Genomic DNA, 27560 nt, shown 5'->3' on the forward strand with positions numbered 1-27560 from the left:
CCAGATGGACAGAGGGGGAAACTTGTGACTTTGGGTGGGCAAGAACAGAAAAAAATTTGATTTAACACATTCGAGATATGTAAAAGGCCACAGAACCTAACACACCCACCTAACCTAACCTAGAAGTTCCCTGGTCACAGACTAGCAGGGAGCAAGCCCCCCTGGAACCCCCTCCTAGGTCACAAGCCTGGCAAAGTCATAGACTTAGCTGGGGGCAAGTCCCTGGACTTTCCTTCCCAGGTCACAAACCTACCTAAGTCACAGATCTACCCCCCTGCCCAGGTTACAGACCCCGAGACCCTCTTCCCAGGTCACAAACCTACCAAGGTCACAGAGATAGAATCGGACCTCCCTACCCACGTCACAAACTTTGAAAGTAATCTAAAATAATTCCTTACATATGGTTTACATCTGTCTTTTTTTTTTCTTTTTTTTTTTTTTCTCACAGTCGTTACAATAAAAATATGTTCTCCAATATAAAATAACTCTGAATCTCACTTAAAACACTTTAGAATTTGAGGGATACCACAGTGAGATTTTAAAAAGGTGTTCATTACATTAGATGTAGGCCTACCAGAAAAGTCATCATGAAATTGTAGTTGCTATACATCGCCATAGCCATCACTTATAACAGCAGTGGGGTTGGGAGAATCTTGGCCCTGAGGGGGAATATTATCCTGGGACAAAATTGCGCTGGAGGCAATTTCGGACGGGGAAAAACAGACCATTACACCGGGACCTGGAGGTGTTGAGCCTGAAGTTGTGCTTAAGAAGACCAGCCCCTGTGTATCCTACTCCTTCCCCTGTGCCCTTCATCTCAACCCTTGTGCTGGTGGTTTCAGGTTCAGTATCACTTGCTCCTTCTGTGTCTGGGCCCCCTCCTCCACTTGTTGCATGGCTATGGGCCCTTATTCTAATAACCTTCGAGCTCACTCTGATTCAATCTTCCTAATTAAAGGGAAAGTAGACATCAATTTTAAAATTTGATTTCATCTGACCTAAGGTAAAAATATGTATAGTTAAAATTTATAACAGCAGGGGGTTACTCCAAAACAAACAATTGTTCTCAAGTCCTTGGTAGTGCCATAGCCTCTATACTATGGTCTTCCACTTTCTTGTGTTAGAGTTCTCTTGCTTGAGGGTACACTTGAGCACACCATTCTACCTTATTTCGCTTCCTTTTTTTTATTGAAGTTTTTATAGTTTATATAGAAGATATTTATTTTAATGTTACTCTTCATAAAATATTCAATATTTCCTTGTTTCCTTTCCTCACTGGGCTATTTTTCCTGCTGCAGCCCCTGGGCTTATAGCATCCTGCTTTTCCAACTAGGGTTGTAGCTTAGCAATTATTAATGATAATAGCTAACAAAGTCTCGACTTTGTGGGGTTAGCCGTTGAAGGACCTGTTTGGGATGTTCTTCAACTGGAAGCTTCAGGTGTACTGGACCCTAGTACTAGACCCCCGGGCAGTTTAGCAGGACACCTCCCAACACCACTGTGCAACACAGATTTTTATGGATTCCCCCTTCTGCCTGGAGTAGTGAAAAGGCTTCTGAACAAGTTAAGGTTATTGCAAGATCTCTTGATGACCCTAGTAGCTCCGATGTGGCAACATGCAGAATGGTTCCTGAACCTTCATGTGCTTACAGAAGCACCGAGGGAGCTCCCTCCACTTCCCGATCTAATTGGACAACCTCACATAAAAATCTTCCTTCAAGCAGTAGCTCTGCTATGGCTTCATGTCTGTAGGTTATCCAGTAACTCCTTACAGTGCGAGGCTTTTCACAACCATTTGTTAGGAGGATAGTAGGATACCTCTGGATGTCGTCTTTTGCAATCTATCAAAGTGGTTTATCTTTAGTCGTTATAGTGTTGTGGAAGCGCTCACTCATCTTAGTGCCACTATCCCAGTCATAGCGGAGTAAGGACGGTTTTTCTGTTAGCCCTGGCTCTGCAAAGAGAGTCGGCATGCTACGTAGTCTATCCTACGATATCACCCATTCAAGGGGATTGGGGCAAGTGACCCTCGGCTTTGTCCCTGAGTTTTTGGCCAAGATTCAAAATCCGGCTGTAGCGGGTCCTTCCATATTGAGTCTAATTTCTGTAATTGGTGATCTGAGTCAACTGATACTTCGCCCTGTGAGGGGCTAAAGAAATATCTCAAACGAACCTGTAGAGCTCGTCCACAGGTCAACATACTCTTCGTCAGCACAGGTAGTATGTTGGCCAGGGCACCAGCTGACTGTTGAGATACTACAGCTAGAGTGTTATGAGATCCTTTGACTGGCCAGACAGTACTACATTGGATCCTTCTCTATGGTTACAGTTCTTTCCCATTGTCTACAAATACACCGAATAGTCTGGCCCATTCTTTACAGATTTTCCTCTGTCCTCATACACCTGACAACACGGAGATTACCAAACAATTCTTCTTCACCCAAGGGGTTAACTACTGCACTGTAATTGTCCAGTGGCAACTTACCTCTTGTTAAGGGTAGAAGAGACTCTTTAGCTATGGTAAGCAGCTCTTCTAGGAGAAGGACACCTCAGAATCAAACATTGTTCTCTAGTCTTGGGTAGTGCCTTAGCCTCAGTACTATGGCCTTCCACTGTCATGGGTTAGAGTTCTCTTGCTTGAAGGTACACTTTGGTACTCGACTCTATCTAATTTCTCTTCCTCTTGTTTGTTAGTTTTTATAGTGTAGGCCTATATAGAAAATATTTATACTGAGGGTCGAGACCCAAGCTAACACACGACCTGGCTTGGGACTAGCCTCAGGGCACGTATCCTTCCGCCTGAGGTAGTCCTCACAGAAAACGGAAGTAGGGTAAACTAGACAAAACTCTGGTCGGTTGAGAGGAGATTCCAGGTACCTCCTAAGAAAGTAGTTCGAGGTAAGTATGTTAGGAAAAATACAAATTACTTGAAAATTTGTGATTTTTCCTTGTTTCCTTTCTTTACTGGGCTATTTTCCCTGTTGGAGCCTCTAGGCTTATAGCATTCTGCTATTCTAACTAGGGTTGTAGCTTAGCAAGTAATGATGATGATAATAGGGAAAGTAAAGAGGCGAATCACCAAGAACCTGATCTACCAGGATCAGACAAGTGGTATGGTGAGCCTTACAAACAGGCTCCACTCCTCCCGACTGTGGACCCAGAGCCCATGACGTCTGGGGTGTTAGCAAAACCTTGTCGCTCAAAAAAAAAAAAACAATTATGAGACAGGCCTTACAAGCGAGTGTGTAGAAATGATAAACTATGTTCACAGCCTAGTACAGTACTGTACCTGCAAGATGTAACCTACAGGAACGTAGATACCTACTCGATAGGTCCTGTGGTGGCTGCAGAAAACGTGGACATGAACACCAACTCCTTTGTAGACAAGTAGCAGTTGGTTGAGGGCAGGTTTTACTCGGTAGAAAGGCTAGAATGAATATGCAAGTGAATGGCTTCATAGTTCTTCATTCTCCCCTCTCTTGGGTTGGCTTCATAGTTCTTCATTCTCCGCTCTCTTGGGGTTTTAGCATCAAGAAACGCTAGAAGTTGACCTACTCTGACTGTAGGTGGGTACCATTGTCTCTTGTGTAACCTGATAAAAGTGAATATATATTTATGGCCCCAATCTCCTTGCGAGGTGGATTCGGGTAATGTCTATGTTAAGTTAGGAGCTTTTCTCAAATATTACACTTACCAGGTCAAGTCACAGTGATTGGTTCTAACCTTTGCACAAATTGCACAGTTCGTAGCTCTCGCACACAAGTGTTAGTAAGGAGACGGGTTGCCATTTTAAACAGCTTGTGCAAAGCACCGAGTGGCACCTTGGAACAGTTACTACCCAGTTGGTTTGAGACTTCCACACACCTAATGGTGAGTTTCCATTGTAGAGCAGAGTTGTTTGTATATAGTGCCGGAACAAATAATAAATTTTGAAACAATTTGTATTTTTCCTAACTATACAAACCTGGAGCTCTACACATACTGTACTAGTCCTGCCATCACCTATTCCCCAAGAAGACCTGCCTGCTACTAATACGGGTGTGAGTAGTTACAACTTTCTTAAACGCCTTATGGCTGGTTTCAGCTGTCGCTGAAATATACCTCCACTGTAAAGAGACAAAAGTTTGTATAGTTTAGAAAAATACACATTATTTCCAAATTTGTCATATTCAAATGTATTTAAAAACCAAGCCTGTTGAAATTGTATTCAGTAGATAAAAAGGAATAAAAAGTTTTCACTGTATTAAGATAAGACAAGAACTGTAAAGTTTAACAACTTGAAGTTCTCATTTTGGTAGTAAAGAAGAATTAACTTGAACAGCCAAGATTTATTTTTTAACAATTTAATACAACATGCATCATACATTCACCACAATAACTAAATCTTTATTAAAGTGTATTGATAGAAATATATACTTGGAAATACCATACAGAGGCTATCTCTGTTTTCTACATAGATTGTTTCTGCTGTAACTATTTCTTCATAAAACGGTCGGACTAAGAGGGAGGTGGCTAATGCAAAAACGAATAAGATTGAGAATTTAGATAACTCGTAAAGGTAAAAAGGTTAAATATTCTATGATTTGATTGCATGCTCTACAATAAGTTCCTCTGATTTATTGCTCTGGAATGAGACTTTTAGATAAAGAAAACACTTTTTCCAGTATCTAGTATGGCATTGTATTAATGATTATGTAGATTAAATCTAATATGAGAGAGGTAGGAATATGTGCACAAAATTTAAGAATAGAGTTTAGGAAACACCCCGAAGCCTTGTTATATCTTTTGCTTGTTTAGCCTTATTATTATTGACTTTAATGGATAAGCTGTTGAATTTTGTCCTGTAGCCCATACTCCTTTTTCAGATAATTTTTCATAACTTGAACATTTGGTGTCTTGACCTGATTGAAGAAGTGTTCTCCTTTTTTCTTCACCAGTTGATTGCATTGTACAGTATATAAATTGAGTTGTTACTACTACTACTACTACTACTACTTGCTAAGCTACAACCCTAGTTGGAAATGTAGGATGCTATAAGCCCAGGGGCTCCAACAGGGAAAATAGCCCAGCAAGGAAAGGAAATGAGGAAATAAGGTAATTTAAGAACAGTTACTAGAAAATAAACATAGCGTCTCATATATAAACTGTAAAAACTTTTGATAAAACAAAGAGAAAGATAAATAAGATAGAATAGTGTACCCGAGTGTACCCAGAAGCAAGAGAACTCTACCCCATGACAGTCGAAGACCATGGTACAGAGGCTATTGTACCACCCAAGACTAGAGAACAATGTTTTGATTTTGGGGGGTGTACTTCTCCTAGAAGAGCTGCTTACCATAGCTAAAGTCTCTCTTCTACCTTTACCAAGAGTAAAATGGCCATTGAACCATTGCAGTGGAGTAACCCCTTGGGTGAAGAAGAATTCTTTGGTAATCTCAGTATTGTCAGGTGTATGAGGACAGAGGAAAATCTGTAAAGAATAGGCCAGACTATTCGGTGTGTGTAGGCAAACGGAAAATGAACCGTAACTATAGAGAATCTGGCCAGTCAAACAACACAATAACTCTCTAGTGGTAGTATCTTAACGAGTGGCTGTATCAGGATGTGTTAGTTCCATTATAGTATTTAATATTTATTTCTGCATAAAGTCTTGCTGGAGGAAATATTGTGTAATATAGTCTAACCTTTTAAGCAACCCCATCCAGAAAAGTGTCATTGCTGACTGTTTCTTACATTTTAAGTGTATAAAGATAGAAGAATAGTAAATACTGGTCTTTAACCCTTTTACCCCCAAAGGACGTACTGGTAAGTTTCACAAAAGTCATCCCTTTACCCCCATGGATGTACCGGTACGTCCTTGCAAAAAAATGCTATAGAATTTTTTTTTTTCAATATTAATCTTACCCGATAATCATGTAGCTGTCAACTCTGTTGCCGACAGAAATCTACGGTCGGGATACGCCAGCGATCGCTATACAGGTGGGGGTGAACACCACAGCGCCATCTGTGGTCAGGTACTCCAGTACTTCTTGTCAACACCACCTCAATTTTTCCTCTGTCGTGCCTCCGGCTAGACCTACATGGATACGCTGTTGATTCTGGAGTTTTTGCTCACGATTTGGTGATGTATTTGCTCTAGAGTTTAGCTTTCGCTATTCAGGAAGTTTTATCATTAGCTTAGCTAGCTTTTGGAATTAATTTGATTAATTATGGTGACGAAGAGAGTATGAACTCTCTTTCACTTTTATGGCCGACCCTTCCCTTAGACGGAAGTGTTGGTGTCTAAGAGAGTATAGACTCTCTTTCTTAATTTTGCTTAACAAAAGTTATAGATTTATTTTATATCTCTCCGCCTTTTATAGGCCTCTTCGATTAACTTCCTTTTATTATAAACTTATTAAAATTAATTTTTATATTTGTTTATATTCGACCTTTCCTAATAGTAGGCGGTCTTTTCTTGGTACCGAAGTTAATTAACATTGAGCCCGTCATTTCGTTTTTACCTGTTAACATATTATGCTATTTTAATGTTTTTGAAAGAATTTCTTTGATAGTCTCGTACTGTTTTCAAAGTTGAACTAACGTTTTGTTTTGTCTCTGCAGTTGTTGACGTTCAGAACGTTCAACTTGCGCTCTATCGTTACGATAGAGAGAGAATTTTCACGGTGTCACGTTGCAGTAAGAGTAAACCGATTCTAGCGTTTTGTTCATTCTTTCTTAGCTTAATGGTTTTAATTCTAATAAAGGAACTTTTTATTTGGGAAATCTTTCAGTTTTTTTCCTTTAACAATAATATGTTTTAACGATATATATGATTGGGCTCATCTCTCAGGTTCTAAGTCAAGAGAGAGAGAGAGAGAGATAGAGACGGAGGGAGAGAGAGGAGGATAAACGTTTCGTTCAAGCGAGTAACGTTGTTATCGTTTTTGCTCTTCTCCCTAGTCTCTTTAGGGGAAGAAGGTAAACGTTTCTAGAGTTTTATTCTTGTTCTCAAGCTTTATGCGGTGAGAGATTTTAAACGTAGTTTATTTGATCTAGTGTTTAGTCTCTTTCCAGCCACTGAATTATTTATCTTTCATTATATTTTTCTGTTACATTGTAATTCTGTTTTCGCAATTACTAACTTTTAAGGAAGGATAGAATTGCATGTTTCAGGTACAAACCACTTAAAGTTTCGAGTTCAGTGAAATAAGTGCAAACAGAAAATCAAAAGTGATAAAGTGATAAGCGCAAAGTGTTACAGTGTTGCGTTCGAGGGTTCGTCTGTTCGTGCCAGTTGTTCGCCTAGTCTGGGACCTCTTACAAGCTCCCAAGCCCAGGGGAGAAGTAATGTCGAAGGACTTATGGGTTCAGCAGGCCTTGATCGACGAACAGACGTTTCCCTCCGTGGTTTCGGGTGTATCTACACACGTTGCCGACGTGATCACCCCACCCACACAAAGACGAGAGAGCCCTTTTATTCCTCGTCTGCGGAAGAGGTTTCTCGCAGAAACCATGGACCAAATCTTGCAGCTTTTAAGTGCAAGTCGGTCCCTTCCGCGCAAGTCCAACTCCTAGGTGTAGCCATTAGCACTGGGTCAGTTCGGACTTGCTGCAGTACGACAACTGCACACCTCCCAGAGAGGCAAGGTGGTATCGCAACAGGCAGTAGCTCCGTCTGTTGCCGCACCAGCTGTTTTAGACCCTCAGTCTCAACGGACAGTAGCTCCGTTTGTTGTTGTCTTTCTTAAACTCTAGTGGTCTATGCTGCAGACAATGCAGTCTCAGCTTGCGGTGTTGATGCAGGAGTTTCAGGCAGAGAAGGTTAACACACCTCCTCCTGCGAGCGCTCCTCCACCTCTACGCAGTCCAGCCTGCCAGACGTATGATGTTGAGGTTCCTCAAGCTACCTCCATGCGTGAGCTGCCGCATTGGGAGTTGCCAGATTCCAGCTCTGTGCAGCAACCTCCACTTTCCTTGAGGCAGGATCCTCTTGCCACGCGGAAACCTCCTCAACACTTGAGGCAGGAGCCTTATGCTTTGCAGCAACCTCCTCTACCCTTGAGGTAGGAGCCTCATGCGTTGCGACTACCTCCTCCATCCTCGAGGCAACAACCTCTTGCGGTGCGACAACCTCCACCATCCTCGAGGCAGCAACCTCAACTCCACCTCTGCGCAGTCCACCCTGCCAGACGTATGATGTTGAGGTTCCTCAACCTACCTCCACGCGTGAGCTGCCGCATTGGGAGTTGCCAGATACCAGCGCTATGCAGCAACCTCTTGCGTTGCGGCAACCTCCACCATCCTTGAGGCAGCAACCTCAACTCTTGCGGCAGCCACCTCCACTCTTGAGGCAAGAACCTCAACTCTTGAGGAACCTCATGCTATGAGGCAGCCGCCTCAACGCATGCAGCAACCGCATTCTTCACAGCATGAGCCTCTCTCTGCGCAGCTACCTCCTCAACCCTTGAGGCAGACGCAACTCTTGAGGCAGGAACCTCACAGGAGCCTCATGCTATGCGGCATCCTCCTCAAACCATGAGGCAGGAGCCTCATGCTATGCGGCATCCTCCTCAACCCATGAGGCAGGAGCCTCATGCTATGCGACATCCTCCTCTACCCATGAGGCAGCCTCATGCTATGCGGCATCCTCCTCAATCCATGAGGCAGGAGCCTCATGCTATGCGGCATCCTCCTCAACCCATGAGGCAGGAGTCTCATGCTATGAGGAGCCTCATGCTATGCGGCATCCTCCTCAAACCATGTGGCAGGAGCCTCATGCTATGCGGCAACCGCCTCAACCCATGAGGCAGGAGCCTCATACTATGCGGCATCCTCCTCAACGCATGCGGCATAAGCCTCTTCCCTTGCAGCTTGAGCCTCATCCCATGCAGCATGAGCCTCATACCATGCAGCATGAGCCTCATACCATGCAGCATGAGCCTCATCCCATGCAGCATGAGCCTCATCCCATGCAGCATAAGCCGCACGCCATGCAACATGCTCTGCTTACCTTACAGCATGCTCTGCATACCTTACCGCATGCTCCTCAGTCACACATCTTTGGTTGTTGCCAACTCACTAGACTGTCAAGCAGTTTCATAACGTTGCCTTCTAGTCTGCTGCTTTTGCACCAGTGAAACCCTCACTGAGAGAACTTAGCTTTTCTCGGATATGGTTCCTGTAGATGAGAAAGTGCTATTCTCCCTCCTTCTGATATTCCCTTGAGGACTCTGTCATTTGGAGAGGAGCCTTTAGCTGCGTAGCCTCCTATGGACTTTTATTTAAGCATAACATGCTTCCAGGGAAGGTAATGGTTCCACTTCAGTCGCTAACCCCGTCTGTTACCACACCTGCTCCCATAGACCTTGAGCTGTGTTGCAAGACATGCAGTCCAAGCTTAGTCCTTGTTAGAGGATTTTTTGTTTACGGAGTCAGTGCGTCACTGGGAAGACGTTCAACAACCAGCAGAAGTGACTTGTTGTGACGCAGTGCGGCAACCTCAGCAACCCGATAAGGAGTTGTCTGTACGACCCAGACAGTCTAGACAGCTTCGGGTTGTCACTGTACTTCCTCGCTTCCCCATGGTTGACAGTTCACAGACTGTGCAGCAGTACCATGATCTTGTGTCCGGCTCCGTCAGACGACTAGCTTTTAAGAGCTCCCACAAGTCGTCGCTGTCTGGAGATTCTCAGATGGACTATGGATCTGACCAAGGAACTGGGCCTCCTGGTCAATTTTGAGGAGTCCCAGCTCGTCCCATCCCAGACCATTGTCTACCTGGGTATGGATCTTCAGAGTCGAGCTTTTCGGGCTTTTCCGTCGGCCCCAAAGATCTACTAAGCCCTAGTTTGCATCCAGAGCATGCTGAGAAGGAACCGATGCTCAGTCAGGTAGTGGATGAGTCTAACAGGGACACTTTCATCGCTGGCCCTGTTCATCGAGTTAGGGAGACCCCACCTCCGCCCCCTTCAGTATCATCTAGCGGCTCACTGGATAAAGGACATGACGCTAGAGACGATCTCAGTTCCTGTTTCCGAAGAGAGGAGGTCTACTCTCACGTGGTGAAAGAACAGCTTTCTTCTCAAGGAAGTCTACCTTTGGCTGTTCAGAAACCCGACCGCCGTCTCTTCTCTGACGCATCAGACACGGGCTGGGGTGCGACTTTGGACGGACAGGAATGCTCGGGAACATGGAATCAGGAGCTAAGGACACTTCACATCTTTTGCAAGGAGCTGTTGGCGGTTCATCTGGCCTTGATAAACTTCAAGTCCCTCCAGCTTAACAAGGTGGTGGAGGTGGACTCTGACAACACCACAGCCTTGGCTTACATCTCCAAGCAGGGAGGGACTCATTCGTGGAAGTTGTTCTAGATCGCAAGGGACCTCCTCATCTGGTTAAAAGATCGAAAGCTCACGCTGGTAACGAGGTTCATTCAGGGCGATATGAATGTCATGGCAGATCGCCTTAGCCGGAAGGGTCAGGTCATCCCCACAGAGTGGACCCTTCACAAGAATGTTTGCAGCAGACTTTGGGCCCTGTGGGGTCAGCCAACCATAGATCTGTTCGCTACCTCGATAACCTAGAGGCTCCCGTTGTATTATTCTCCGATTCCAGACCCAGCAGCAGTTCACGTGGATGCTTTTCTGCTGGATTGGTCCCATCTCGACCTGTGTGCATTCCCGCCGTTCAAGATTGTCAACAGGGTACTTCAGAAGTTCGCCTCTCGCAAAGGGACACGGCTGACGTTGGTTGGCTCCGCTCTGGCCCGCGAGAGAATGGTTCATAGAGGTACTGCTATGGCTGGTCGACATTCCCAGGACTCTTCCTCTAGGAGTGGACCTTCTACGTCTACCTCACGTAAAGAAGGTACATCCAAACCTCCACGCTCTTCGTCTGATTGCCTTCAGTCTTTCGAAAGACTCTCAAGAGCTAGGGGCTTTTCGAAGGAGGCAGCCAGAGCGATTGCCAGAGCAAGGAGGACATCCACTCTCAGAGTCTATCAGTCTAAAGGGGAAGTCTTCCGAAGCTGGTACAAGGCCAATGCAGTTTCCTCATCCAGTACCACTGTAACCCAGATTGCTGACTTCCTGTTACATCTAAGGAACGTAAGATCCCTTTCAGCTCCTACGATTAAGGGTTACAGAAGTATGTTGGCAGCGGTTTTCCGCCACAGAGGCTTGGATCTTTCCACCAACAAAGATCTACAGGACCTCCTTAGGTCTTTTAAGACCTCAAAGGAACGTCGGTTGTCCACTCCAGGCTGAAATCTAGACGTGGTCCTAAGGTTCCTTATGTCATCAAGATTTGAACCTCTCCAATCAGCCTCTTTTAAGGACCTCACATTGAAAACTCTTTTCCTCGTGTGCTTGACAACAGCTAAAAGAGTAAGTGAGATCCACGCCTTCAGCAGGAACATAGTTTTCACATCTGAAACGGCTACATGTTCCTTGCAGCTCGGTTTTTTGCTAAAACGAGCTTCCTTCACGTCCTTGGCCTAAGTCGTTCGAGATCCCAAGCCTGTCCAACTTGGTGGGGGACGAACTGGAGAGAGTACTTTGCCCAGTTAGAGCTCTTAGGTACTATCTAAAAAGGTCATAACCTTTACGAGGACAATCAGAAGCCTTATGGTGTGCTATCAAGAAGCCTTCTCTTCCAAGGTCTAAGAACTCAGTTTCTTACCTATTCAGGCTCCTGATTAGGGAAGCACATTCTCATCTGAAGGAAGAAGACCTTGCTTTGCTGAAGGTAAGGACACATGAAGTGAGAGCTGTGGCTACTTCAGTGGCCCTCAAACAGAACCGTTCTCTGCAGAGTGTTATGGATGCAACCTATTGGAGAAGCAAGTCAGTGTTCGCATCATTCTATCTCAAAGATGTTCAGTCTCTTTACGAGAACTGCTACACCCTGGGACCATTCGTAGCAACGAATGCAGTAGTAGGCGGGGGCTCAGCCACTACATTCCCATAATCCCATAACCTTTTTAACCTTTCTCTTGAATACTTTTTATGGGTTGTACGGTCGGCTAAGAAGCCTTCCACATCCTTGTTGATTTGGCGGGTGGTCAATTCTTTCTTGAGAAGCGCCGAGGTTAAAGGTTGTGATGAGGTCCTTTAGTATGGGTTGCAGCCCTTTATACTTCAGCACCTAAGAGTCGTTCAGCATCCTAAGAGGACCGCTACGCTCAGTAAGGAAGACGTACTTAATAAAGGCAGAGTAATGGTTCAAGTCGTCTTCCTTACCAGGTACTTATTTATTTTATGTTATTTTTGAATAACTAATAAAATAAAATACGGGATACTTAGCTTCTTTGTTAACATATATGCTGGTCTCCACCCACCACCCTGGGTGTGAATCAGCTACATGATTATTGGGTAAGATTAATATTGAAAAATGTTATTTTCATTAGTAAAATAAATTTTTGAATATACTTACCCGATAATCATGATTTAATTGACCCACCCTTCCTCCCCATAGAGAAACAGTGGACCGAGGAAAAAATTGAGGTGGTGTTGACAAGAAGTACTGGAGTACCTGACCACAGATGGCGCTGTGGTGTTCACCCCCACCTGTATAACGATCGCTGGCGTATCCCGACCGTAGATTTCTGTCGGCAACAGAGTTGACAGCTACATGATTATCGGGTAAGTATATTCAAAAATTTATTTTACTAATGAAAATAACATTTTTCATATTTTTGAAAAATTTTTGATAAAATTCAGGCATTTTCATAGAGAATGAGACCAATCTGACCTCTCTATGACAAAAATTAAGGCTGTTAAAGCAATTTAAAAATAATATACTGCAAAATGTGCTGGGAAAAAAATAACCCCCTGGGGGTTAAGGGTTGGAAATTTCCAAATAGCCTGGGGGTAAAAGGGTTAACACTGTGTTTTGTAATAGTTAAATTAGTTTCTGTTGTTTACAATTGGTTGAAGATGTACACTATTTGCTTATGGAATGTATTCCCTAGTTATATTATACAGTATGTGAAGCAAGAATAACTTATTTTAAACATTATCAAGTATAATGATTGTACATTCCTCTAAGCTATTTCTTTACAGCATTTTACACTCTAAAATATATGTGAACCGCCTTTCAAAGATTTTTATATAGTGCGCCAGAGCATCCCTCTGAATTTTATTAGTGTTTCCTTTCATGATGATCAAAATGATTTTCTTTGACAGGGTGTGCAAATGATGATTGTGTGAAATGTATTGCTCTTCTTTATGCTGAGGGTACAAATTTATAAGCTTGTGCCCTCCTGCTAGCTGCTGTTACGATGGCTGAAGAATTTCTTAATAGGAATTTCCATATTTCCGATGAAGAAGGGGAAAATGTCGAAGATTCTCCCTCTTCGAGCATCAATGAGAACATTGATATCACGATGGTAAGAACAGTAATGGTTTGTGGATTATTTTTTAAATAATTGCATCAGAATTATAACATTGCAGGTGTTTCTTATTTACACTGACTTTTATTTTCTATTGTATTTTATTTTTATACTTGTGGTTATTTTATCGAGAGAGAAAACGGTTTTGTTCCTTGGCGAATGCAGATCTTGGTCCTTTAATAGGAGTATGCTTTCAGCATAGCTGGAACTCTGTTGTTAGAATTTATAACGAGTTGGTGGTGGTTGCTTCCAGGTACTGGGTAAGACCTGTACCCCGAACAGGCCACTTAGCAGCCCTATGGTTTTCAGCCACTGGATTGTATAGACAAACTTCCAGCATCTTCATCTGGTAGTTATAATCTTTTCCTTTAACTCTTAGATAACTGTGTAAAGGATATTTAGAAGAAGGATATGCAGTTCATTTCAGATAACTGTAGATATGTGACAGTTGTTAATGTAAACTGGCTGTTATCTACATTATTTCTCTTGTTAGCTAGATGGAAATTCTGTAAAGAAACTTGCGATAAACTGTGTTATTACCAGGGTTGACTACTGCAACTCTATCTTTTACAATTTACCAAAAGTGCAACTTAAGAAATTACAAAACATAATAAACAGAGGAGCAAGACTGATAAAAGGTGTCCCACCTAGAGAAAGGATCACCCATATACTAATTGATTTACACTGGCTTCTGATTAAAACGAGAATTGAATTTAAAATATGTACAAGGATACACAAGGTATGTTGGAAAATAACTACTGTATGATATATACTATAGTTTTCTGTCTGCAGTATATACTATACTGCAAATATACTGGGTGCTGTATAATCATATACTGTAGTTCAGCCGGCATATTGCCAGCAGGGCTAGCACTTGGCGGCACGCGGCTGGGTTAGAACCTGGCGGCACTAGCTGACAAAGAGAGAGAGCATGGAGTGAAGGGGTGTCTTATTAAAATGTATGTTTACAATAAATAAGGGTGTAAGTATATAACCTTACTGCCTTTGTCCAGAATAAGGGTTCAAATGGAAGGGGAGAATGCATCATTCAAGCTTCCATCCAGCCACAAGATCTGTTGCTGGCATTGCCGGTTTCAGGAATGTGGATGGCAGTCCAAGGGAGGACTGAAGAACCCTCGGCAACAGATGGGTCTCCCACCGGCAGCCGTCATAGCCGGCACAACCTATCCCCGAGCCTTGTGTCCATAAGGGAAAGACTGGGTGACTAAACAGCTGCTTATGTAGGAGCCCGGCCGGCACCGCAACCTAACCGGCAAGCGGTGAGATTGCTGGACAACGGCCACAGGATTGCGATAGCTAAGCCATCGCTAAAGGACAGAGAGGGGAAGGGAAAAGGGTCCTGTATCAAGTGTAGAAGGCGGTAGGATTGCCGCCACTTCCACACGAGTGAAACAATGTTTCAGTATCGGCGCCATCCTAGGCGGCAGAGGAATATTTATTCTTCAGCCTAGGGTCAACCGAATCTGTCAAGTGTAGAAGGTGGCGGCAAGATTGCCGCCACATCCACACAAGAGTGAAACAATGTTTCATTATCAGCGACATCCTAGGCGGCAGAAGAATATCTGTTCTTCAGCCTAGGGTCTTATGAAGCAGGACTAGTCTTCTAGACCGCAGGGGAGAAGGTGGCAGCATCAAACTACCACTTCAGGTGCGGCCTAGGGAGGCTTAGCCTCCTATGCCGGCAGGGGAGTGACTACTCGCCCTGCTACTCTTCCGCCGGCAGAAAGACTGAATACTCTGAGGTAAGTATACTATAGCTCCCTTCCAGACTTAGTACATGACGTGTGGAGTGGAGAAGGTGGAGGTAGGCGATCCCCTCCTCTAGCTGCCATGAGTAGAGGAAGATGCCTGCCATACCATTGGGTAACATATCTGTGAACTGTGGGTTGTGAGTGTCCTTCAGGGTAGCTTCTTGTTGCCCTCCCATGACCATTGGTCTCTTCCCCTTCATATGCAGTGTAGGCATTGCAGTACTTCAAGGTCTTTGCAGCATCATTTCATCCCATAGCTACACTTGCTTTTAGTTTCCCCACTGTATCTTTGTTCTCACTTCCTTTTCTTATATCTAGCTGTCCAGTATCTTAACTTTTACATTATTGCAATTGTTTTTTCCCATTGCACTTAGGTGCTGAATAACCTCCTCAGTTCTGAGTGTTGAGGCTCAAGGTTGGAATTCATAAATCCCCTTGATATTTTTATTTTCCAGAACTACTTTCCAGGATTTTCAAAAGCGTTCGTCTTGTTGGCATAAGTGGAAACTATATTGAAGAATGTGCTGGAAATCATGGACAAGTCTCTATGCTGCTTTAACAAATGGTTTCTGGTGGAGAAGTTGACTGCTGAATGGAGGTTAGTTACCGACTTCTCTTCGCTTAACTTTTTTATATGTAGAGAGCGACAGAGAGAGAGAGAGAGAGAGTGAGTAACAAGGAGTTACAAGGATTTTGGACATCTCAAATACTTTTCAGTCCATCCGCAGAGACTCCATTTGCTCTTGGGTAGAGCGATTCACTTTAAGCATTTAGAGAGTTCTTATGATCTTGTCTAACTTATTCTTAAACTCGTTTATCGTGTTACTTTTTACTAAATCTGTTGGAAGTATATTCCCTGTACAGTATCTGCTATTTTGTATGTAAAGAAATTGCCACATTGAGTGGTGCTGTATCTGTTCAGTTCCAGTTTGTATCCGTTACTTCTGGACTGATTTGTGCTAAGTGTGAATAGATTGTTGCAATCTACATTTGTTATTCCTTAAAGAATTTTGAAGGACTCTATTAACTGTCCCCTTAGTTATCGAGCTTGTAGTTCAAATAAGTTCAAACGTTCTATCCTCCGTCTATATCCAAATTGCCTTGGTGTTGGAACTAGTTTGGTGGCCCTAGCTTGTACTGCTTCCAGTCTATTTATATCCTCCTGAATACTTGGAGCCAAGTATTCCAAATGGGGTCTAACTAGTGAAGTGTACAGCTGCAATACAGTCTCTGCGTCTGTATTTGAATTCTCTCTTTATAACCTATTAGTTTTTGTGCTTTCTTTTTAGCTTTTGTGCTCTGTTTGATGAACTTCAAATCCTTGCTGATAATAATATCAAGATCATCCTCCTGGGCCACATTTTCTATTTCATTACCCAGCAGTGAGTAATCTGATTGTGTCATACTATAACCTATGTGCATGACTTAGCATTTCCCACATTTGAAAGGCATTTGCCATTTTCTTGACCATTTTCCTAGGTTCATTAGATCCTCTCCTAAGGCTTCTACATCCGAGTTCACAGCATTTATGCCCAGTTTAGTATCATTGGCAAATTTGGCTATTCTACTAATTAATTCTAATCTATGTCGTTAATGTAAATCAGAAATAGCAGTGGGCCAAGAACGGATCCTCGAAGTACTCCGCTTGTGACGGCTGCCCATTCTGAAGCGTCTCCATTTATTACAACTCTGTTTTGTTAGCCAATTTTCCATCCATTCTGCTGGCTCATCAATGTGCTTTAATTTTGACCATTAATTTTTTTTGAGGGACTTTGTTAAAAGCCCTTTGAAAGTCGAGGTATATGTGTATTGCCCTGCTTTTGTCATAAATGCTAAACATTTTTTGGAAAAGTTCCAAAAGATTTGTCACACATAATATCTCTTTAAAACTATGTTGGTTGTCTATCAGAAGATTATTCTATATGTTCTGCTCTTGAATCTATATAATTGATTCAAAAATTTTGTAAGACACTGAAGTTGACACAGATCTGTAGTTGCTATGTTTTTCTTTTGGTTCCTTCTTGTAGATTGAAGGAACATTGCCTAGTTTCCATCCTTGTGGTGCCTATATTTCATGGCTGTCTTTCGGAACATTTTGTAAAAGTGTTGGGGTTATCTCTTCTTCCAGTTCTTTCTTGGATGAACATCATCTGGACCTGGTGCCTTAGACTTACTGAGTCCTTTTATTTTATTTTTGACATCATCCATTGTAAAGGTGATGCTATTTAATGGTTGTGGCCCTTCATATTTGATAGCTGGTTCGGTGACGGTCGTTGATTCTTCTTTAGTTAATACAGTTGTGGAATATGCATTCATCAGTTCGGCTTTTCAAAATTATTTGTTGTAAGATTACCCTCTTGCGTCTCTTAATAGGCTAATGTTGTTTTTGATTGTTTTTCTACTGTTTACACATGCAAAAAATTCTTCATTGATCTTGGCCTTTCTAACTAGTTTATCTACTTTTTTGGGAGGGGGCAAAGAGCACTCTCTTACTCAATCTCTTAGCAATAGGCTGGCTCTGACAACTTTGAAGGGGCAATAGTTTCATTATCACCTATACTTTTTGTCTTTATTAGATCTCATGCCTTAGCAGAGTAAAATCTACCTGGACATTTTATTGAAATGGCAACGATTATTCTCCTCCGTAGGGGGCTCAGTAGTGCACTGAAGGCATTTTTGTACTAGAAGGGTTTTTCCAGCATTCCCTGAACCACTAACTGCTCCTGCTTTATACTCCTACTTTACCTTTGTTTTGCTTCTTTTCTTTCATGTTGGTGTTCAATCTCTTCTAACTTAAATCTCTTGGCTTCACCTAGGTGCACTTTGGATCTAAAAAGCCTCATAGACCTCAGTGCCAGGTTAAATAACCCTAATAGAGAGGGGTTTTTAGCTGTTTTGCCCACCCCTGGAACTAACGTCGTTGTTGCCTTGTTGAAGGATGTGGCTCTTATCTTTAGTGCTCTAGTATGTGTGACTTTCAAGCCTCGGGTATGGTCATGAGAGTGTGATCTCTCCCTCAAAAGACACTTTTTGTTAGCCTTAGCATCAGCAAAAAGATTAGGTAAACTTCATAGACTGATGTGGTTGACATTTTGGATAAGATCCAGAACCTGTCTGCAATGCTATGTGAGGACTTGTCACCTCAGGCCTAAGTACCACAACTCTTCGTACCACAACTCTTCTTAAGCACTGGCCGAGAAAAAGGAAGTGACCCAAAAAAATTCTTGTAGCTTGATGAGCAAGCTTATGCATTGTATGGCGAGGGAGGTGACTGCCTAGTTCGCAGACGAGCTAATTAAATCTAGAACATTTCCCTATTGGTAGTCTTCAAGAACAACCTATCAGTACATTAAGGGATAATGATGGATGTCTAGAGGTGCTGGACCACCTTTACCTCAAGGATGTTGTCCAGAAGTCCTTGGAAACTTTTTTTTTCATGGGTCCTGTAGTGGCTATTCAACAGGTTGCGTAGTTCTTCCAGCTCTCTCATGGAACAGATAAGTATCTCATGTTAGGTATTTTTGTGCTTTCTTGGAGTCCTTACTCTCCCTCCACTCTGAATCCGTTATCTTCTACTTTTACTATCTTCCGCATCCAGGTGACGCAGCAGCCACAACTATTACGTACTGGATCAGATTACTAATGCAGCTAAGTTCCATTCCTGAGTATCCTCTCTAACAGACCAACTTTTTTAAAAAAATTACTACCATCCTCTTTCAACAAGAGAGAGTATGGATATGTCTACCAAACCCACTGCTTCATGCCATCTCTGGTATGACACTTCCAGCAGTTTCCTTTTACTACTGAGACTAGGTTCTTCTGTAACCTAGTATTACTTTTTTTTTGCTGCTTGTTGCTGGCCAAGAGCCTAACCTCTACTGCAATCCTATGATTAGGAGTGTTTTTTTCTGGAGTCTTCTCCTTTGCTCTCAATACATTACGAGAGAGAATGACACATTTCAAGGTGAAATTTTATTACAGTATAGATCACAGGGCATGCCTCCCACTATGGAATCAATCTCTTAAATGGAAGAAAGATATGTTTTTGCTTAGGAACAAATACCCAATTTTTAAAGCAATAGTGATTTTTTAGTTATACAAACCCTGAGTTCATTTATTAGACTTTCCCTCTCAATTGCCCCTCTTAGTCTTAGAGTGAAAGCTCCAAAGTCACGTGACTGTCAAGAAGATGGGTAGATCATTCCCTGCATCCACCTGTCATTTCCTATCTTGTTAAAAATTCAATAGCCATTCCAGCTTTCATGGAACATTACAATACTAATTAGAAGGACACCGATTTGTATTACAGTAGTATTCTTAAAAAAAATTGTACATATTTTAATTTCTTTAACCCTTTTACCCCCAGGCTATTTGGAAATTTCCAACCCTTATCCCCCAGGGGGTTATTTTTTTCCCAGCACATTTTGCAGTATATTTTTTTTAAATTGCTCTAATAGCCTTAATTTTTGTCATAGAGAGGTCAGGTTGGTCTCATTCTCTTGGAAAATGCCAAAATATTCTCAAATTATCAAAAATATGAAAAAAAATAATTTATAGCATTTTTTGCAAGGACGTACCGGTGCGTCCATGGGGTAAAGGGATGGCTTTTGTGAAACGTACCAGTACGTCCTTTGGGGGTAAAAGGGTTATTTGATATTTTTAGAGGAATAAGAATGATACTGAAAATTGTGCAATGTTGGATATTGACTAGTATGGTATGTTTATCCCTTTTTATTTCTACCATGTTTTAATTTCCTTTCCCCCTAGGAGGAGGATGAAGGGGAATCTGGCTCTGATATCATTATTGAAGAGGAGAAGTTTGCACCAAGGTCATCATCACCAGATATCGAAATTGTGCAAGAGCTCAAATCTGCCACACCCTTCACTGTCGATCTTACAAAAGATGATGATGATGACGAGACACTAGAGGTAGGTAGGACTGTACTATGTATTAGGTTTTATAATTTGAATGTATTTATGATTTTCACCCATTGGTAAATAAAATGTATCAGTGCTTATCTTTGGTTGCTGAAATTTATTTTTAGTTCTCTCGTGAAACATATCATCCATTAGCTTTTATGATGTTTTCACATTGATAATAAAATGCCTGTATTATTTTTTATTACTGTCAGTATTTTTTTTCACCTTTGTCAGTTTTTTCTGACGATACTGTATTGTGTTGTGAAATTTGTTGCAAATTGCTAGTGTTATGAATGTGATATTTTTACCTTTTTATTTTTTTCTGTCGCTTACATAGTTTAGTCTAGTCAATAGACAGAATTTTGTAGTCTTATATCCTTTAATACATGAAGCCATGCTTAGTTGGTGCATACCTTTCTACCATAGAAATTTACATTGTATGAAATAAAATAAGGAGCGAAAGTCTCCTACTTGGCATGAAAGGATTAAATTTTGTAGTGAACAGTATCTGGTTTTCACATTTACCTTCTCAATTACAAATACTGTTCAGCAACTGCCTTAAGAATTATATTTGAGAGATCTTGTTGAGATTACGATGCAAATATTGGTACAGAAAATCATACAAAATCAGTGTTGTTATTCTGTTGGTTTAGCTATGAACAAACAGTATTTGCTTATTTACATATACAGACCCTCTTCCTTTCATAGGAGTACGATTTCAGTATAGATTTAACTTTGGTGATAGCATTTATAACAAGGTGTCAGTACTGTAGTTAGTGGCAGGTGGTAGGGAAGCAACCCAGCACATTGAGTAGCCACTTTGATTTCAGCCGCAGAGTAGTACGGATATACTCGCTTTGCTAAAAAAACCGACTGTTTATGAATAGAATTTATTGTTCTCTTTACAAATTGGGTGTGTGTGTGTCGGATTCATGCATATGGATGCAGTCTGCCCTGGTAAACCTGGTTGCAATTCTGGCCAATTTATGAGTCGGCAGGAAGTGGTTTCCTATTCTTTTTGCCCATTCTGCAGGGATCATGACAGTTCACTGTCATCGCCATATGACGAATGTAAGGTGTGGCTGCCTTCGTAGTGGCCCCAGCATAGCAGGAGGAGGAAATAGTCGGAGATATTCTTCGTCTTCAGGGTCTTTCCCAAAGTATGACTCGAGCTTCTTGCCCTCTGGTGCTCAACCTGCTGTGCTTTCTCGGCTTCCTCTAGAACTGTGTCCTCGGAAATAAGACCAAAGTAGTAAGATGACTCCAACATGCCCTCTTGGCAAGCTTCATGTGAGGCGGCCTTATCACCTTCCCAAGCAAAGGTGATATTCCCTGCCTTTCTCTTCGAAGTGAGTCTGCCCATGTAATTACAGACAACAATACCTCCATGAACTAGGCCCTAATGACTTTTTGACCTGTTGTAGCTATTGAGGGTGTTCCATCCATGGAGAAACTGCCTAAGGCTTTAGATGTTGCTAAGTCTCCGAGTACTTCTGCTGCTGGAACTACCTTGTTTGCTGCTCATCTGCAGAAGGAGCTCTTGCCATGACACCTGCTGACCAGTCTCTGCCTGCCAAAGGGGTTGTTGATCTTCGATCCTTGCCCTCTGTAGTGTTGTTGCCGCCGCCGGGATAATCTTTGACAATAACGTCTGATAAGGAGAGGAAATTACCTCTTTTCCTTGTCTTCCTAGCCCTGGGCCATCAATTACTTGTTTTCCTGTAGAGCCATTGGAAGCTACGTGATTGTTTAAGATGGAGAGCAGCCGTCCTGAGTCTAACCACACTTTGTTTTTGTTTTTAACCCCCGTTTACACGCGCATGATAGTTATGGTGCTGTACCTCTTCAAGCTGTAGGTTCTTCTGCTCCTGCTACAGGCATGCATTATTCTCTTCCTCCATCGGACAGCAAGACATCAAGGATAACTTGGCACAGAGGATGAAAGAGACCTTATGACAGAAATCTTTGGTATCAAACCTAGAAAGAATCACACACATGAACACCTCTACACTATTTATCACCTTAATGTGCACAATTCAGAGTACCTATATGTTCACGATCCCCAGCTGAGGATTCTTCACATGCTTTATCATCTCCATGTTCTCGATTCTGAGCACCTCTACGTATATGATCACTAGCTGAGAGTTCGTGATGCTCAAGATCATTTTCATTTGCACAATCTCAGGGGATAGTTCTTGGTGTACATGATTACCTCCACGCAAATGATCTAATACACACCCATGGTCTCCGTGCACAATCACCTCATCATAGAGTCACGTCCAAAGAATACAAGGCTTCACATGTTAGATTGCCAAGCGTCAAGTCTCTACGCATTAGATCCCCTCATAAGGTATTCATATGATCTATCTTCACGATCAAGGTTCCCATGAGGAAAGATTCTATAGGCAGTGTCTCCAACCATTAGTCTCCGCACGTAACTTCCTCACAAGCTAAGTCTTCACTCTTGATCCCCAAGTGCAATAATACATCAATGGACCAGGCCCTAGAAACTCCCAGCTTACTCCTAAAGAGATCTTACTGTTGATGCACAAGCCTGCTCCTAACAATCTAGCAGCAGTAGTCACAGATGCTGGTGGGATGACTTTCGATAAGTTCTAAATTCATCCATGGTTAGGATGACAGTGCTAGGCCAGAAGACTCCTTTCTTGGCTAGAGTAGTAAAGATGGGTTTGGAGTATATGAGGGATATCTTGCTAAAAGGGAACTCCCACTGTTGATCAGAAGCTTTTCAAAGGAAAGTTCCTGGAGACCATGCAGCACCTTTTCAAAATAGGCTTTTACTTTAAAACTCCTTTTTCCTAATTATACAAACTTGAGCTATTCAAGTTATGCTCCCCTTCTTCAATTATCCTGCAAGTCCTAGGTGAAGGTCAAAGTGGCTACTCAGTGTGCTGGTGAGAGGTTTGGCCTAGTTAGGAAAAATATAAGGTACCTCAAAGATTTGTGATACTTGAATGATTTGTCATTTGTGTTCATGTTGGGGTTATTTGGAATGTATATTTTTCCCTATTATTTCATTTATACAATTACTTATTGCTATTACCGTGAAACCTGTTTTTGCCAATTTTTTATGCTATTTTGTCAATTTATTATTCATGTAGTCTTTAATTTTCAGAGCATAGGACAGTCTTCTGCAATTCCAGAGACCTCTAATACACCAGTAGTAGACTTAGGCAGTGAGAAAAATGGCTCTCGTCAACCTTCAAGTCTGCACTCTGATAACACAGGTTATACACATTCCCAGTCCCATCATCAGTCTTTGACTGATTATGGTTATGGCAGTAAGTGTTCTTTTATAATTGTTTTCACTTGTAATTTACTTTTTGCCTTGTGATTTGCCCTCATATGTAGAACCCCTGTAATTCCTTCTCATCTGTTGAAATAGAGTAATTGACAGGGTCTAAGTAGGCTAAGGCTGATATAAAGGTTAACTTTTAGAATTTTAGTTTTGTTCCGACACTATGCAAACCCTTTCGCTCTTTATAGGGAACATACTTTTGACAAAGCTAGAAACTAGTTAGGGGCATGTGGCGGCTTTGTAGTACCAGCTAACCCGCTCACACACACCTGTACTATACAGCCACTTTTGCTTTTGTTGGGATTGGGGGAAAAGTGCAGACATACTCTCTCTCTCTCTCTCTCTCTCTCTCTCTCTCTCTCTCTCTCTCTCTCTCTCTCTCTCTCTCTCTCTCTCTCTCTCTCTCTCTCTCTCTCTCTCTCTCTCTCTCTCTCTCTCATATATATATATCTTGTGGGATTGCCCAGCCTTGAAGGTTGCTAATATGGCACCTTCTTTATAGCATCTGAGAATGTTCCCCATTCCCTTTGTTCTGCATGCAGTATCTCTCTTGCTCACAGGACTCTTCTTTATGGAGTGGCTATCCTTCAAGTGGGTGAGATTTGGTAGGTGACAGAAGAGGAAGTCTAAAAGGGATTCTTCTCCTTCGGGGTCTTCCGCGAAGGCAAAGAAATCCCGACTTCTTTGTCTGTCGGCTCGATCCCTCCACTCTGACCCTGCTCACTCGTTCTCCTCAGGAGGACGGTCAAGTAAGACTGATGGCCGCTCTGGAGGTAATTGCCCACGAACCACCTCATACAAGGCCAGTCCAGTAGGCAACTTGGGAGTGCTGGGTTCAGTAGCAAACAGACAGTCGGTTAATGCGGGCCAGCGGGATAACCAGTCAGCTGGGGCATTCTGATCACTTGGACAGTAGTTAACAATAAAGTTAAATTCGGACAGGTCCTCCAGTGTCCGGGCTAAACGACTGTCCACCATCTTCATGTCATAAAGGTACATCAGGGGACGGTGATCAGAATGAATCTCGAAGAACTGACCATAGAGGAAGGCCCTGAAGGTTTTCACTCCCCATCGCAGAGCAGCCAACTCACGCTCAGTGGTAGAGTAACGGGTCTCACGGTCAAGGAAAGTCAAGGAGTCGTACGCTATCACCTGACGCTCCCCTGGATGCTCCAAGGACTCCTGGCACAGACAAGCACCAGCACCCTCACCCGAAGCATCAACAAACAACTCAAAGGGTTTAGCATCAGCGGAGTAGTCAGGGTATGACAACATAATGTCCTCCTTGATCAGTTCCTTCAAGCGCACAACGGCACCGTCCATTTCTGCAGTCCACTTCAGTTTCCTAGTCCCTTGGAATTTTCGTCCTCTAGTCTTCGTAGATAACGGTTTGGCTATCTGTGAGCACATGGAGATAAACTTCCATCGGAAGTTTACCAGTCTCAGGAATCCCCGTAGCTCACGCACAGTGGTCGGGTTAGGGAAGTCCTCCACTTTCTGAATGTATTCTGGTAGCTTACGCATACCAGAATGTCCAACCAGATGACCAAGGTACTGGACCTCGGCTTGAACCCAAGAACACTTCCTGAGTTTTATCTTGAGTCTGTACTTCTGGAGAGTAGCCAAAACTCGTTCTACCAGTTTCAGGTGTTCCTCGAAAGAAGACCTGAGTATCAAGTCGTCATCAATGTAGACAACCACCTTGGCTTTCGGGAACTCTTGGAGAATACTCTGCATTTCTCGCTGGAACACTGCAGGTGCATTTTTCAGTCCAAACGATAAGCGTCTGAACTGCCAGTGTCCAAAGGCGGTAGAGAAAGCCGTGTATTCCTTACTGTCCTCTGCCAACGGTAACTGGTAGTATCCACGAACCAGGTCAAGGGTTGTAAAGTATTTGACTCCTTGAAGTCCAAATACGGAATCGGCCATGTTAGCCATCGGAAACTTATCAGAGACAAGCACCTTATTCAGTCTACGGTAGTCCACACACAACCGTATACTATTGTCCTTTTTTTGGACTGGAACAATGGGTGAAGACCAAGGAGAGATGCTGGGTTCAATAATACCCAGTTCATGCAACTCCTTGCACTGTTCCTCGATGGTGTCAGCGACAGGTTTGGCAAACCATCGAACTCTGATAAATGGGCGTCTCGTCATACAGGTGGATGGGTATTGGTGTGCTTGAGCACTCTCCCACATCATCATCACCAGTACTGATGACCGGAAGATGACGTCGGAGCATTTGACAAAACTGGTCCTTCTGAGAAGAGTCCAGTTCGTCGGGGATAGATAGATTGTTTATCTCTTCCAATACGCTCGGTTCAGGAGTCGGGTCACACTCCTGTGCTATGAGGCAGGATAGAAGAGCATCCACCATTGCCATGGTGAACACCTTCCCCAAGAGATTGCCCTTCTTGGTCTTGGCAATTTCTTCAGATGAACCCTTGATTAAAACTGAGGCTTTTCCATTTTTTCAGTTCGAGGATGCCAGGGATTGCTGTAACTTTCCTTGACAGACCAGGGGTTATGATGTCGCCATCATAATACATTTCCGGTCAACAGTTGGTCGGACAAGCAGGACACCTAAAAGAGGTGTCAAGTCCCTTAGGAAATTTTATAGTAACTGGAACAAGTACTGGCTCAATACTGGTAATCCTCATTGAATTGGCTGCGTGGACCTCAAGTGCGTAAAGCACTTGCTGACAACAGGCTCCACGTATTGGGACATAATACTCCCAAAGAGGCTCTTGGAGAGTGCTGCCAACACTCAGCCGATTTCGGGCTCGGTCAACTATCACCCCATTTGCCCTCAAGAACTGGTAACCAAGCACTACGTGCTTAGCCATAGTCCCTGAAGGCACTACATGGAACACACCCGGGGCGAATGTCATTCCATGCAGTATAGGGGTCAACAGCACAGTACCTACGGTCTTAGGTCCTGTATGCCCTAACCTTTCAGACCAATGGTGTTGGGTACCATCTGCAGCTGGTAATCCTGTACCACTCTCGATGACAGGAGGTTGACTAAAGCTCTCGAGTCAATGAGAGCATCCAACTCTCCCAATGGAAACTCAGACATGGTCACTTGGACAACCATGAGTGGTACAGGAGTCAGCTGCACCAGGTTAACCCTACGAAGGGTTTTCAATACAGCCTCAGTTCCTGTTTCCTCCCTAGAGAAGTCAGTTAGAGAAGCTCTGGACTGTGTCGTGGACAGGTTATCACTGGGCAATCCTGAAAGAGCCATTGGAGGTGCAATGACCTTTTCAGGTTGAGGGGTAACCTTGGAAATCGAGATTTCCGAGGCTGCCACCGGAATACTAGGAGTACGCACCCTTGCACTCACACCCTCCTTCGATGTAGCCCCATCTTCTACATCGAAGGCCTGGTGTTTAAAGCCCTATGATACTCCTCAGTTCTTGACTTCCTGGGCTTTGCCTTCTTGCTCCTCCTCTTCTTCTTCCCCACAGTCTGAGAAGGAGCACTGGACTCGCTCCCACTTCGGGTCTCCCGGCTACTGGTCGATCCAGAATAGGACGACGGGGTCGGAGTAGCACTCACCGGTACTGCTCTCCACCTTGAAGGAGTCTGGACAGAGGTAGTCTCCCTCCCAGGGCTGCGAGCATTGGCTGTCTTCTGAACCGGTGATCTACTTATAGGCGGTGCCTGTCGTCCGCACTGTGCGACATGATGGTTGGACGAGCCTCAACGTAGGCACAGGTTGAGGCGTCTGCGACTCTCGTCCATAAAGTGCCCTGGTTTTCGGCACCATGCACAGTACCACCTCTGGAATTGAGGAGATCTATCTGGGGTACGTGATGGTGGCAGGTGCACTTCTACAGGTGCAGATTTGGGGACAGGTCGAGGAGGAGTGCGTAAATACGCTCTGTCAGGTCCAGGTGAACGGCTGGGGGCAGCCATGGCAACCCTATCGGCATACGAGCCGTGCCAAGACTGTCCCACACGACTGATGGCCAAATCCTCTGCCTTCTGGCTTCGCTGACGGGATGCCTCGTCGAGAACACTCGACTGGTGTAGAATATCCTATCAAGTGGCCTGATGGCCAGCGGAGACATTAATGGTGGCCAGAGACTGTTCCAGCCAACTCGCAGCTCTGCTCAGAACAGTTCTTAGGAGCTTCTGCCTAAGCTCCCTCCGGTCCAAACTACGGCGAGGA

General features: G+C 43.3%; 1 protein-coding gene across 3 annotated transcripts in view; it reads left to right on the plus strand.

Annotated features, from left to right (window-relative positions):
* LOC137619586 (uncharacterized) overlaps positions 1-27560 on the plus strand; it is a 53990-nt gene that overhangs the window by 4045 nt on the left and 22385 nt on the right. For 2 of the 3 annotated variants that reach the window (XM_068349753.1, XM_068349752.1), the window contains exons 2-4: positions 13167-13369; positions 19912-20073; positions 23201-23366. In XM_068349753.1, coding sequence (XP_068205854.1) covers positions 13262-13369; positions 19912-20073; positions 23201-23366 — 436 coding nt within the window. In that variant the 5' untranslated portion in view covers positions 13167-13261. The remainder of the gene's footprint in view (positions 1-13166; positions 13370-19911; positions 20074-23200; positions 23367-27560) is intronic. The other variant, XM_068349754.1, reaches the window with a different exon arrangement.

This window comes from Palaemon carinicauda, chromosome 26, assembly GCF_036898095.1.
Source record: "Palaemon carinicauda isolate YSFRI2023 chromosome 26, ASM3689809v2, whole genome shotgun sequence".
NCBI lineage: Eukaryota > Metazoa > Arthropoda > Malacostraca > Decapoda > Palaemonidae > Palaemon > Palaemon carinicauda.